Genomic DNA, 14,097 nt, shown 5'->3' with positions numbered 1-14,097 from the left:
GCTCTTCTTCCTGACCTAACTCACTTCCTGCTTTAGGTAGCGGGGTGACCGGAAGCCAGTAAGTATGCTGAGAGCTGGAGGCAGAAGTGATAACCTACATCAGGACACAGAATAGGCAGAGGCCAAAAGAGAAACATGATCCTGAAACCAAAAAATTGAAGCGCTAGTTTCTACATAAAAATCTAGAAAATGGAATAAAATGAAAGGATTTCTACCATAGCTGTTAATGTCTGATGGATTTTACTCAGGATTGTGGGTGGACACGAATAAATGCTTGTGTTAAAGGCAGATGATGGAAATCAATAAAGGTTTAAAAAGGGGGTTGGGGGGTACTGAGGGAGCTCAAGGACAAAAGAGATAGATCTAAAAACAGTAACATATTTAGAAGCCAGCTGATGTGCCAGGTTCTTAAAAAACAGAAAATATTCATAAATGAAGAAGGAAATACGGCATTCACAAATGACAAATTCACCTCCAATCCAAGGAACATGAGCAGCAGAAATTAGGAGTAAATTACCACAGTGATATACTAAAATGTTGAGAAATCAACATATTACTAATGTAAGGCATTTAACTGAAGATGAGAATCAAATGCTGCCATTCTCTTACTTATTCCAAGTAGCTGTTCACTGGTCAGCTAAGACCCACGTGGCCTGTTCCTACCTCTCGGAAGAGCGCGCCATAGAACTGAACAATGTACGGGCAGTCACTGCTCCGCATCACTACATCCAAATCCATGAGGAGCTGCTTCTGCTCTTTCTCATCCACTGTCGACCGGATTCTCTGAAAAAGAAGGACAAAAGACATCACAAAAACACAAAATGACTTTACAAACTAGAGAAAAGCCACTTCTACAAGATTGAAAATTCCCAAGCAAACTTCACAAATACTAAAGAACCACACATAAAAATTATAATCTTTCTTATACTTTATAAGAACAATTTATCACTGAAAACCACAATAGCACTTAGAAAAAAAACCTGCACAGTACAGCCCTTCGGAATGCTTTGAGGGACCCAGGCTTTTAACCACAAGTGCTCACTGATCACGCTGGCAGGAATGCAATCAAGCTGTGGGGCACTGAAAACCAGCCCCACATGCAAATACAAAGAAAGTCCTGAGGAGCCAGCCTTGAGCCAGTTCACAGAAACAATCCTCAGGAGTTCTGAGGACTCTACATGCTGTTAGTCACCATTTCAGAACGGTATGCAAGCAAGGCTTTCAGTGCAAGAATGGCCCCCTTCGCTCCCCCTGCGTCCTTATGCCCAGCCGCCTCCTCCTTCACATGTGGAAAACAGCCCAGAACAGGTAAAAGTGAGAACCAGCCCCCAGACTACAACCCGAGTCTCCAAAACCCTATACTGGCATCCCCCCTTCACCACACTTTCTGTATGTTAGAAACAAAGTTCTACCTGACCCTCCAACCCATGACTCAGCCTGCAGGGCACATACACATGTGGACGCAAACCTGACAGTGAGGAAGCAGAAGGCTGTCTGTCTGCTCCCCAGGTGACGAGTCCCTCTCCATCCCTACAGTGCAGACCTGGGGGACACATCCCCACGCCCCCTCAGTAACATCTCTGCACAACACCAGCAGACGGCCACAGAAGACCAGGACCCCACCTCCCGTCACCCACCCCAGGATCTGTGCTGAACATGGAGATGTTCAGAGGACAGTTCCCACTATGCACAGCAAAGAAACAGGTTCAGAAAGTGTGAAACAGTAACAAAGTTACAGGTTCATGTGGAGGCATGCAAGCAGCTGCTGATCTCATAAAAAAGTTTACAATGTCACACGCGCCACTTACAATACGCGCCACTTACAATACACAGCACATACTTACAAGGCAAGTTAGTATACAAAAATACACAAGGTGGCATTTAGTCTTCCAAAGACTTCAAGGCACGTGTCCTCCATGTTCTTGAAAGGGATGAAGGCAGTTAATTATAATTCTTGAGTGCATTTTACAGAAGAGAAGCCAGAGGCACAGAGTACACAAGATGTATTTCACATGACAGGACAATAAGCAGGTATACAAGGAAAAGAAGTCAGTCTCTCCTTTTTATTTTTCCACACTAAATGAGGAACTCCATATATTCCAAATACAAACAAATTTGATTTTATAACTATACCTATAGCCTGCTTGCTAGCTACAGTACCTCATACCAAATAAAATTTAGGAATTAAAATTCATCTTGTATATACTGATTTTAAACTCTCACACGGAATGTCCTGCCCAGATAAATAAGAAAAAAAGAGGAAGAATGAAAAATAAAAACAAGTAACACTGGTACTTTAAAAATTAAGAACCAGCCCCCCCCCCCCCCCCATTTGTGTATTTTCATAGTCTGGAGAATAATCTTGCTTTTATATCAACATTGGCATAATGTCTGCTCAAAAGATATATTTTTAAAAAGTCAAATTAGTCCAGAAATGTAATTTATATTTGTTCAAAACACTGATAATTTTTATAAACATTTAAACTACATTAACTTCTGTTTTAAAAATATAACTTTTAAAAGTGTGACTTTCCTGGTAGCTCAGGTGGTCTCCTGCAATGCGGGAGATCAGGGTTCGATCCCTGGATGGGAAGATCCCCTGCAGAAGGAAATAGCAACCACTCCAGTATTCTTGTCTGGAAAATCCCATGGACGAAGGAGCCTGGCAGGCGACAGTCCATTGGGTCGCAAAGAGTCAGGACACGACTGAGCAACTAACACTTTACACTTTACTTTAAAAGTATAGCTGTGAAAATACTAATTTGGGAAGGTAATTCTTTTTAAAAACATTTAACAATCCTATGTTTCTAAATTTAAAGGACAAAGAACTAATAATTAGAAACAAATAGGAAAGAAAAAGCAAACGACCCTCTGGTTGGGAAAGTTTTTGATCTACTAAAGAACTGTCACTATTAATAGATGAAAAGATTTTTTTTTCACTTTCACTATTTTTTTTCTATTTTTCTGTATTTACAAGTGTAAATATACTAATACACACACTTACAAAACACTGTTTTAAAACATGCCCTCCTTGCTAGTTTGTTTTTTCTTTCCGTACACTGGTTAGATGGCTTTCTATATTTACAATAAAGCTTAGTAGTTATCATCAATATTTGGCTCCTGAGGATCAATTTCTAAAAACGCTGCTGCTGTTGCAGAAAGGATACATGTTACTACATGAACCACAGGCCTAACTGAAGCCCCAGTATCTGACTGATACACAAGATTATTACTAACCAAACTGGAGACAGAGCGCCTGGCACAGCTGTAGTTTGAGACAGTGAGCATGGGAGGAAAACCTATTCATCTGTAAAATATTCTTGAGTACTACTGCCAGCGCAGAAGAGAACCTGTGGCTTCTGGAGGGCCTGCTGCTCAAACATGAAACAGATTCTGCTCCTGGACACTTGTCATCACCTCTGCACACTTTCTGAACATCTCGTCCAAGTGACGCGCAGAGCAAGGGGAGCGACTGGTATTACATCCCAATTGTTTGAAACTGACCAAGGGCAGCTAGCTCTCAGTTATACTAAAGCTTTAGGGTCGCACTGCAACATTTGTTATATGTAGTAATTAATAAAATAAACTAATTCAAAAGGCCTAAAGGACTCAAAGAGGGGATTAATTATAAGCATACATCTCCTACAACAGCAGTAGATTCAAATTAAGGATTTTAGTTCATAATTCAGTAAGTGATTTGCATTGGAGAACACTTAAATAATCGAGTCATGTGACAGAATACTTAGTAATCAAAGTCCCTACCAGGAAAATTTTTCTAAATGAACATCAAAGCAATGTGTATGGAAAAGATTTCTCCCATTTGAAATAAGTAAGTGGAGCATGTCAGGGAGAACAAACTTCCCTCCCCTTATGAATCTGTCCTTAACGAGGACACTGGAAATGCAAGCAAAGGTGAAGCCAACAATACTACCTAACTTCTCTTATAATCTGAATGTTTAGAAATCAAATGTGCTGATAAATGCCTCAAGTTACAAGAAATTCTCATTTACTGACATCAAAACCTTAAAGTGGACAAGGCGCGACTTCCCTGGTGGCCCAGTGGTTACGGCTCTGCGCTTCCACCGCAGGGTGTGCAGGTTCAGTGCCTGGTCGGGGAACTGAGACCCCACACGGCCACGAGGCACGGGGTCTCGGGCAGACTCCTCTCCACAGAAGCTAAAGAGGGACAGAGGGACGGCTTGACAGCACTTCATTTAAAATCAGACAACAAAGAGGATAAGGACTTCTTAATCAACGTAATTGTAATAAACGTATTTTCAAAGTGTCCACTTCCCACAAACACCAACACTGCTATGCCAGACATGCAACCTTGTTCATGATGCTTTCCCTGCTAAACACTCCTCCCAAGGTTAGTATCTAAGAATAAAACACAAAGGAGACTCCCCTGCCACTCAGTGGCTGACTTCAGATCAACCTCAGTTAGTGAGGTGGGGGCTAGGGGAGCAAGAATCACATTCAGATCCCCAAGGCCCCCTGGATTCTTACAAACACTGGATCCTTACAAAGAAATACGCTGCTTTCCCAGCAGCAACATCTAGCATTCACTTCAGATGCAAAGGCAGAAACCCCAGAAACCACTGCAGAGCATCAGTGGGCTGCCCCCTTCCTCGGAGCTGCAGGAAATCCTAGGCATTCTCAGTTTCCTCATTTCAAAACAAAGATTCTCTGCCCCACAGAGGCAGCAAGAATCTCAGCCTTCGCTGCTAGAGTCTTCTAAACAGATCACACACAAAAACGTCCCTGATACCTCACCATACTGTCACTAATAAGGTCAAAGCAGATGGCAACATTAGCCAAAACAAACCATTGTAAAAAAAGGAAAAAAAAAAAGTATTTGTAATGCTGATCACAAATGTACAATTGCCTTTAATGTCAAAGAATAACAAACTGTGTGTGTTAAATCATTTGTTTTAAAGTATGAAAACACACGCTTTTACTAAGGCAGGAAGAAAGAATACTAATTCTTAATTGCGAAACCATCCAAGTCCTTCCCCGACCTAGGAACTGAACCAGTGTCTCACATCTCCTACATTGCCAAGGGGGTTCTTTACCACTAGCGCCACCGGGGAAGCCCATCCAACTCCTTAGAATCTGCCTAATGAACTTTCAAATGTATCTTGATCAAATTAACAGCAGGACCTCCCCTTCTTCTCACTGAGGATACTGAATTCCTTCTACGTATTTCTGCTGTGCATCATCAGACAACTTGTGAGATCTGTTCCAAAAACACATGCTACCACATCATGGGACGAGCTGCTCTGAGGACAAGCTTGATATGTCTTGACAAGTGTGGCATCATCTTCCCCTTCACTAATGACATCATCCACATGTAAAGAGCACACTGTTAGCCTCAGCACTGAAGTATGTAAGGGCCTGAAGATCATAAATGATGGATCACCACTTTGGGAGCCATGACAATACCGTGAGACAAGAGAGAAATCTGGTAGTTTCAGAGGCATGGCTGTGAGACAACAAAGAATGGCAGAAAATGTGGAGAGGTGTATCAAACATCTCTCTCACTTAAGAGAGAGGTGTGGTGAGACAGGCGCTTCTCCAAATAACTATTATACACAAGCTGGGATACAGTCCTACATCACAAGTCGGGTCAGTCAAGTGAAGACAAAGGCTTTCAGAAACTAGGTATCCAGAGTCCTCAGAAACACTGAATGGCTGATTAGATTCACCTAGAGCGACCATTTCCAAACCACACCACTTGGACAACAAAGGTTGCTCGGAGCTGTCGCCCCAGGAGCTTCTGATACGGACAAGCATCACAACACACACCAACCAGAAGAGCACAAACACAGCACAACTCCGCCCCATCGCGACACCCAGCAGAGCGCTAATGCTGTCTACTGTATTTGCTGGGGTTTACATACAGTTCTGTCAACAGAAAGAACCCACAGTCAGCAAAACACTAGGGGCAACAGCACAAGAAACCTGCACACGAGGAGCTGTAGCCCCACAGCACCAGGGACTCAGGCCCTGCCATTCCTTGGGACCCGCCCTCCCCGGAAGTGCTCCACTGACACGTTTCATTCACAACACTCAAGCAACATTAGCAACACGCAATCATATGAGGCTATTCATTTGGTCTTCCTAATAAGCCCTCTGATCTAGCCAAATGAGAGCTTAAGACACTGCAATGCAGTCTCAATTCAAAAAAAGATAGCCATGGCTTCTACATCCCACAGGTGATCTGGATAATCAAATACTAGCACTGTGGGCCCTTGAGAATCAACAAAACTACCCGAGGTGGCAGGGAAATGAAAGCCAGCCCTGCAGACCCCCACCTCCCCCCACAGCGGCCCGCCCACACAGGAGGCCTGCAAGTGAGCAGATCACGTGGCCCAGGGAGGGCAGGGCTGACACCGCACGTGGAGGCTCTGGCCCTTCCCAGCAGCCATCGGGTTAACCTAGGTCTCAATTCTAGGTCAGGGACACTGGCATCAAGATCCAAATACCAAGGGGAGGCAAGAATGCAGGAATCAAGATCAGGTTACCAGCTCAGGAACAGCAACAATTAAACCAATGCAACAGGAAAGCTGGAAGAGTAGAGAAAAACCCAGGACAGAAGGAGCAAGGCAGGCAGATCACCAAAAATGGAAGACACCTGAAACCCTTCAACGCATGTACGATCACATCACTAACTCGGTGTGGCCTACGCAGCAAATTTCAAAGAGCCGGTCTGTTTTCCCGATCAACCCAGATAACTTCTCAATTAGAAGACTCAAAGCTCATCTTAACAATGACAATCCTTACACCTTCCTACCCCACCCAACGGTCAGATCAGGTCCATTCTCCACTGAGATGAGAATCTGACTCCCCTGTTAACCCCACTGCCTTCCATCTTCACTCTCTTTTATTCCCTCTCCCTTCCATTTTCATTCTTTCCTACTCTCCCTACAAACAAGAACTGGGCAGGCTCCTTCAAAAAGTCAACCTGGACCTACCAACAGGGCAGCAGTGGTCCAGGCCTGCATGAGGTCGCTCCTCCGGCCCTTGGGTGGCAATCCTAGTTAGCCGTCCCTCCCCACTCTAGCCACAGGCAGCTCTTCTTGATTCTTCCCTCCGGTGTCCCTGGATTTGCCTGGATCAGATTCTGATCATCTGGGACTAACTCCGCTAGGGGTTTCTCCCAGATCTGAATTTCTCTAACCCTGACTGCTTCCTCAGTTGTTTGGTCTGAACCGTGGGCTCCTTCCCCATGACAACCAGCCCTGCCAGAGAGCTAAGCAGACACCTACTTCCCTCCCAGAGGACGGTGATTGTGTGTCTCATGTGTTCGTCCAGTGGTTATTCCACCATCATGCAAATTGGGGCATGAAATGTTATTGCAGAGGATGCTGATCCAAGCCCGAAGGGCCAGTGTCAGAGGACGTCCTTCCTGACCTCTAAAAGACCCTGTGGCAATACATTCCCAAAGTGCATCAGACGAGTTACTTCAAGTGGCCATCTCATTTCCCTGACATCAAGGAGGACTCGCAAGAGTGTGAACCGCTATCTCACAGTTCCTTTAAATCTCCATATCTCAGAGCTAAACCCAGCGCTTGATCAGGAATAGAGCCGTCCATGTGAAAAGTCACACTTAAATCCTTAATCACACAATGCCTCTGTGTATCTGTACTTGTCGATCTGGTCTGTGAGCCGAAATGATGAGCAAACAGACTCTCTCGGGTGTGAGGAAAAGCTAAGTACTTTCAAAGAGACCAACAACGACACATCTTAAAATGTGCAGTTATGGCATGTATCAGTCCTCAAACGGGTGCCAACTTTTAATTACATGAAAGCACACTTACTCTTCCATCATTATTCGAATTCACGATTCCAATCGTTACGCCCGATCAATATCCTGAATGGAACGTCACATTATCCAGTTCAGCGAGAACGTGGCCATGTCTCATTTGTTCCTTCTTTTTAAATTGCCCTCCCAGCAGCCCCCATGCTAAATTATCATGCTTGCTCAAGAATTCAACGTGATCAAGAGACAGTATCACTTGCTGAGTGCAGATGTGACAGGCATCCGTCTGCAGGTGCCAAGACCACCTGAGAAGCGTTTCTCAGTCAGATGACGGGCGGCAGACAGTTTCCCAGTTTCTCTCTTAAATTCTTTCAAAACTTGAGTAAGCATTGTAGAGTTGCAAATGTCAGCAAATTAAAATCAAAATCTTCAACATCACAATGAAGGAACTTCTTTGTCTACCTTTAAAACTTATTAACCCTGGCTACAGTCTGTCCGTATTACCAAAACAGATTATGCTGCTGACCGACAGAGTGAAGCGCAGACTGAAAAAAGCGGGACAGAATTATTAAAAGCACCTTCCCTGGCACCTGGGAGAAAAGTCTAGAACTTCAGTTTATAGGACAGTTTCTCTTCCAACCTCTGCCACGTAAAAGTGAGTGTCAGGCACGGACAGTGCGCAAGGACAACGCGAAGCCTGTGCAGAGCAGCCTAGAGAAGACGGCTTCTTTCCACTCACGCTACAGTGCACAACATAAAGAGGAGTTATTTTACATTCCAAGGAAGACAACACTTTCATTCAACAGATAACCCAGAGCAGAGGTTCCAGCCTGTGCATGTTGAGAGGTCTGTGGTTACATGCAAAATGTTGTATATGTAAGCATCTTCCCAAGAAAAAGTCTATAGTTCTCACCACATTGTCAAAGAAATATGGCCAAGAACAGGTTAGGCTCCATAGGGAGAATCCTACAATTTCGTCCCACCATCAATTTTTCATCAGTTTTACACAACCCAGCAAAGAAAACTGCTCAACAGTGAAGGAGGCTAGAAGAGTAACACTTCACTCACAATAAACTTGAATACAGGAAGCGTTTTTACATTTACGTGACACAAATCCACTCCCAAATGTTAAGCAGGAAACAGGCAACTCCTCTCATCAAGTCATTTTGATAACCTTTCAAGTCGGGGGGCTAACAGGAAGATGATGGCGCTTGTCTGTCTGCAAATCCATTCTCAATTCTTACCAACTGGGAAAGTATTTGTTCCCGCAAGAATTTTAAGTTCGATGAGAGTGTGGCCTTATCTCGTGTTTCCCTTTTTCATTTAAAATTGCCCCCGGCCATCATCAATTTTCCTGAAATATCTTACAGAGAGGGAACATTCAGTTAAACATCTGAATGACCAGATGAACAACTACACTGACATGGGGAGTCAGGTGGAAACTCTCGGCTCCTCCCAGGTGCCAACGTCAGCCTGCCAGGTACCGTGTTCGGGCCAAGCTGCACGTGTGGCCCTCACGACAGTCACGGTACTGACAGAGGCGACAGCACCATCGCAGAGCACGCGTGTCAGCACACCCTGGGCGCGGGGCCCTACCGATTGGAGATGAAATACACACAGAGCAGCCGAGCCGGTCAGGACCGAGTAAGGTTGAGGTTAGTGGCAACAGCATGTGCGTGGTTTCCGGGAAACCGTCAGTGAGCCTGCTGTTAGCCCTAGCCCCGCACCCCGCCCAACCCAGAGCGCAGCCTCCTCGTCCGGCTCCCGCCTGGCGCCCCGCAGCACCGCCCAGGTCCCCAGGGTGTGGCCGCCCGACCGGAACTCACCTTGGCAGCGAAGGGCCTGGAGTTCAAAACACGTTAATGCATCATGCCAGGGGTGCAGGGAACATGCACAGGTCACAATTCATGTTTCCAGATGGGAGAAAACATGCCAGCAGTTAAGAACACCGCCCGCAGAAGAACCAGGGGGAAGAGCTGTGTGGCCCCACGGGTAACCACGACAGCAGGGGCAGAGCAGCGGCACCGCCACGCCCAGACACCACGCCTCACGGGTTAAAGTACCCAGAACAACCGCGGGCATCACCTACTTTAACTGCCATTATTTGCCCACTGGGTTTGTGGACCATTTTGTTGACAGAACCGTAAGCTCCTCGTCCAATCTCTCCGAGGTCTTTCAAGTCCTCTGCAGTGAAATCCCAGTGCTGCTCAGGGGAGATCTTCAGTTTTCCTGACGACTCAATGCTGTGTGTTCTCAGTCTCTCTCTGTTAAGATATTAGGAAGCAATTTTTCCACATTTTAAATAGGTTTCGACTTTATTTTTTCTTTTTTAGCTAGCACTGATTAATGTGTGGGAAAATTTCTTTCCTCATTAGTTACTAAAACAGTCTGAGTTTCTGGGGATTTGTTTGTTCATTTGCTTGTGCCATTTTGGTTTTTCACACACCCAGTTAAGAAAGGCCTAAACTTAGGGAGTTGACAAACACAGATTTAATGGGACTCATAAAGCCAAACTTCCATTTGGGGAAGAAACTCCTACTGCACACCAGTTACATTTCCAAATACAAGATCTTTTCCAGACTTTGCAAAACTGCATTATCAAATCCAGAATCCCAGGTGCTACGAACCTTATTTTCAAAAATCTCTTATCCTGCTTGACCCAACATGGATTATTCCAGGTCCTCGGTCTTTAATACAGCTAGATGTTCACAAACTCTGCCATCCATCAGAAGCACCTGGGGATATGTATTAACTCCCAACGCCCAGGCATCATCATATGGCTATCAAATCAGAATATGTGGGCACAGAGGTCAGAAAACAGGGTATTTTAAGACACCCAGGTGATGCCAGCAAAGTTTGGGACTAGCACCTCAGGGTACTGCCCTGCTCCTTGTTAACGCCATGCTGTGGAGGGAGAACAGGTGAACAGCTAGCCAGCTGGCTCCAACAGGAGCACTGCCATGTGAGCCTCTCAGTCCTTGATGAGCAGAGAGCAATGGATGGGGAAAAAAAAGCTTCATGGACAGAAGAACTCACTTGTTACAGATTTTCATTACATAAAAAAAGCACCTCCAAAATGTGAGCTGGAGATCAAATATTAACTTCTAACCATACTTCGTAAAAAACCAAATCCAATGAAAAATGTTACATCAATCACGTTTTTTGGTTTCTCTCTTGCACACACACCCATGTGTAGGAATGAACTGTATCAAACCAAAGACTGCAGCAGACATAAAGAAAAAGACTCCATTGAATATTATCTACAGTTTTTCCATTTCATAGTAAATGATCAGAAACTTTTAAAACTTGATCTCGTGATACAAGCAAGAACATGATCGGTTATCTATTTCTTCTTTCAAAATTTAGAAGTTTTCTCAGATTAGCACGACTGTTTTTTATAGTTACTTTTAAGCTTCTCGTGTACTTAGAATTTTAAAATCACTCTCCCAGAATAATCATTTATACCAGTAATAATAACATCAGAGTCAAGGTTATAGTTAAAAAGTTAATACACTTTGTCTAAATAAAAACTTAGTAAACCAGCATTCCAAATGCCAGATTCTCAAACCATAACTTTGGTAAGTCACAGTGCCAGGTTTCATCCATACAAGTTCTTTTCAGTTTACAAATCACTTTCACCAGTACTATATATACCTAGCATCTTGAGTCACAGGAAGCCCAGAAACCAGTGGCATAAGTGACCATTCAGGTGTAAAGCTTGAACTGCCTAAGATGGAATCAGATCGAAGCAAGTGGGTCTCTACCTACTTTTCCATTGAAGTAGGTAGAGAGATTAAGCCAGGAAATACTCTAACATAAAGAAGTTCCATATATAATGACTACTGTTCTATGACCACCGACAAGAAAATCTCTATGGCTCAGTTTAATCACTGGTGAGATAGTCAGCACTGGCCCAATGCTGAGGGTCATGGCAGACAGGCTGTAAGGTGGTGCCTGTGACCTCCACTTTCCCAGTATCCACATCTCTATGTAAGCACCTCTCTTTGAACACAGAGGGGACCTGTGGCTTGTTTCCAGCCAACAGAATACAGCAAAGGCTATCACTCATGATTACAATGTATCACATAACATTTACCATTAGCATTCCTGAGAAATGAAATGAATATTTCATTGCTACATAGTCACACAAAAACAACAGTTATAATACTGCCACAAAGATCAAATTTTAGAATTATAAATATCTCTGCAAACGGTTCAGCTTACTGTAGACCTGCTGTAGGGCTTCTGGATAAGCTCCTTTTTTTCTTTTTCAAAGTGAACAGATTGACAGATAAGGGATGTGGGTTATCTTCTCGGGCTAATGAAAACATTCACAAATTGAGTAAGGTGATAGGTGTACAACTCTGAATATACTCAAAGTGATAGAATCATACAGCTTAAATGGGTGAGTTGTATGGTGTATGGGTGATACCTCCTCAATAAAGCTGCTGAAAGAAAAAGATGAACAGGAGAACGTGATTTTTACCCAGAGATCCACTTTCTCAGTTAGACAGGAAAAGAGCTGCAAAAATCACAGAATAACATGCTACAGTTATGCCATCCCCAAGGCGAGGGGTGTCAGCACCATAAATTTGTTTTCTATGTGACTCTGTTTCTGTTTTGTAAATAGATTCATTTGTATTATTTCTTTAGATTCCACACATGTATATTTGCCCTTCTCTGTCTGACTTACTTTACCAAGTATACTACTCTCTAGATTCATTCATGGCTCTGCAAATCACAGTCATTTATTCTTTGTCATGGCTGAGTAAGCCAAGCATCTGTTGATGGGCACTTGGGTTGGTTCCATGTCTTGGTTATTATAAACAGTGCTGCTATGAACCTTGGGGTGCACGTTTCTTCTCAAATTAGAGGGTTTTTTCCCCCAGATATATACCCAGGAGTGGGACTGATAGATCATATGGTAGCTTTTTTAGTTTTTTAAGGAATCACCATACTGTTTTCCACGGTGGTGACACTGATTTACATTCCCACTAACACTGTATGAGAATTCTCCTTTCTCCACGCTCTCTTCAGCATTTACTACTTGTATACTTTTTGATGATGGCCATTCTGACAGGTCAGTGATACATCATTATAGTTTGTGTTTCTCTCGTAATTAGTGATATTGAGCATCTTTTCAAGTGCCTATTGGCCATCTGTATGGCTGAGTACTTTCTCTGATAATTGTTCTTTGGGACAGAAATGAGCAACTTGTCCATTAATACCGAATCATCACTACTGTATTTTAATTACTGTTCCTTCTTTGACCCAGACTAATCTATGAGTTTCTGAAATCCTGCTGCTGCTGCTAAGTCGCTTCAGTTGTGTCCAACTCTGTGCGACCCCATAGACGGCAGCCCACCAGGCTCCTCCGTCCCTGGGATTCTCCAGGCAAGAACACTGGAGTGGGCTGCCATTTCCTTCTTCAATGCATGAAAGTGAAAAGCGAAAGTGAAGTCGCTCAGTCATGTCCGACTCGTAGTGACCCCATGGACTGCAGCCTACCAGGCTCCTCTGCCCATGGGGTTTTCCAGGCAAGAGTACTGGAGTGGGTTGCCACTGCCTTCTCCGTCTGAAATCCTACTGATACCTAAAAAGTCAAAGAACTGTGACATAATGTTCTGGAACATAATCAGACTGGGCACGGAGAAAAGTTTTATTTCTATCTAATGCGTGTTAATAACTGCCCGCGGCTTTGTACACAGGACGGTGGGCTTGTTTTTTTAAAGAAATAGAACGGCACAGCCAAAGTGACCAGGGATGGCTCTAGCCCCACCCCCCACCACTGGCACGTCTATTACATACAGGGCTTTGCTGTGCAAATTCAGCAGCAGGACAAGCACCTGAACCCCTTCTTCCAACCGGATTACCCAATCCTAATCTCTCCTGTAGCTACACAGGCAGAAGAGAAATTTAAGAAAGGAAATCAATCATAATGGGAGAAAAGCACTATGAACAATTCAGTGTACACCTTTCGCATTTTCTGATACTATTACACAGTGACCTGTCACACTTTCTGCTTTACAGATGTCGCTGAGTGCACTGTTGACATGAGTGCAACTACACGGGCCACGTGGCTGTATCTCACTGCCTGGGGAGTCTGTCTGCACTGACCGCACAGCACCAGGGCAGGAACCCCCTGGGCCGGGCCCACAGCACCTTTTCTCTGAGGCCAACCTCAACAGTGACTAGATCACTCTTAGGAGGCATTTTTATCTATTACTCTTAGAGTCGGATGTTCTTAACTATTCAGTAAATAACTGTTTCTTCTTTGGTTAACCACCTGAGATAGCATCCCCTTAACCAAAGCGCTCTCATACCGGTGTTTGTTT

General features: G+C 44.0%; 1 protein-coding gene across 2 annotated transcripts in view; it reads right to left on the bottom strand.

Annotated features, from left to right (window-relative positions):
* Nucleotides 1-14,097, bottom strand: part of MAP2K4 (mitogen-activated protein kinase kinase 4) — a 78,086-nt gene that overhangs the window by 20,176 nt on the left and 43,813 nt on the right. For both annotated transcript variants that reach the window (XM_052657179.1, XM_052657180.1), the window contains 2 exons: nucleotides 9,852-10,026; nucleotides 664-783 (listed from right to left, as the gene is read on the bottom strand). In XM_052657179.1, coding sequence (XP_052513139.1) covers nucleotides 664-783; nucleotides 9,852-10,026 — 295 coding nt within the window. The remainder of the gene's footprint in view (nucleotides 1-663; nucleotides 784-9,851; nucleotides 10,027-14,097) is intronic.

Source organism: Budorcas taxicolor, chromosome 19 (assembly GCF_023091745.1).
Source record: "Budorcas taxicolor isolate Tak-1 chromosome 19, Takin1.1, whole genome shotgun sequence".
NCBI lineage: Eukaryota > Metazoa > Chordata > Mammalia > Artiodactyla > Bovidae > Budorcas > Budorcas taxicolor.
Note: the sequence above shows the minus strand (reverse complement) of the source record. Positions and strands in the feature narration are given on the sequence as shown.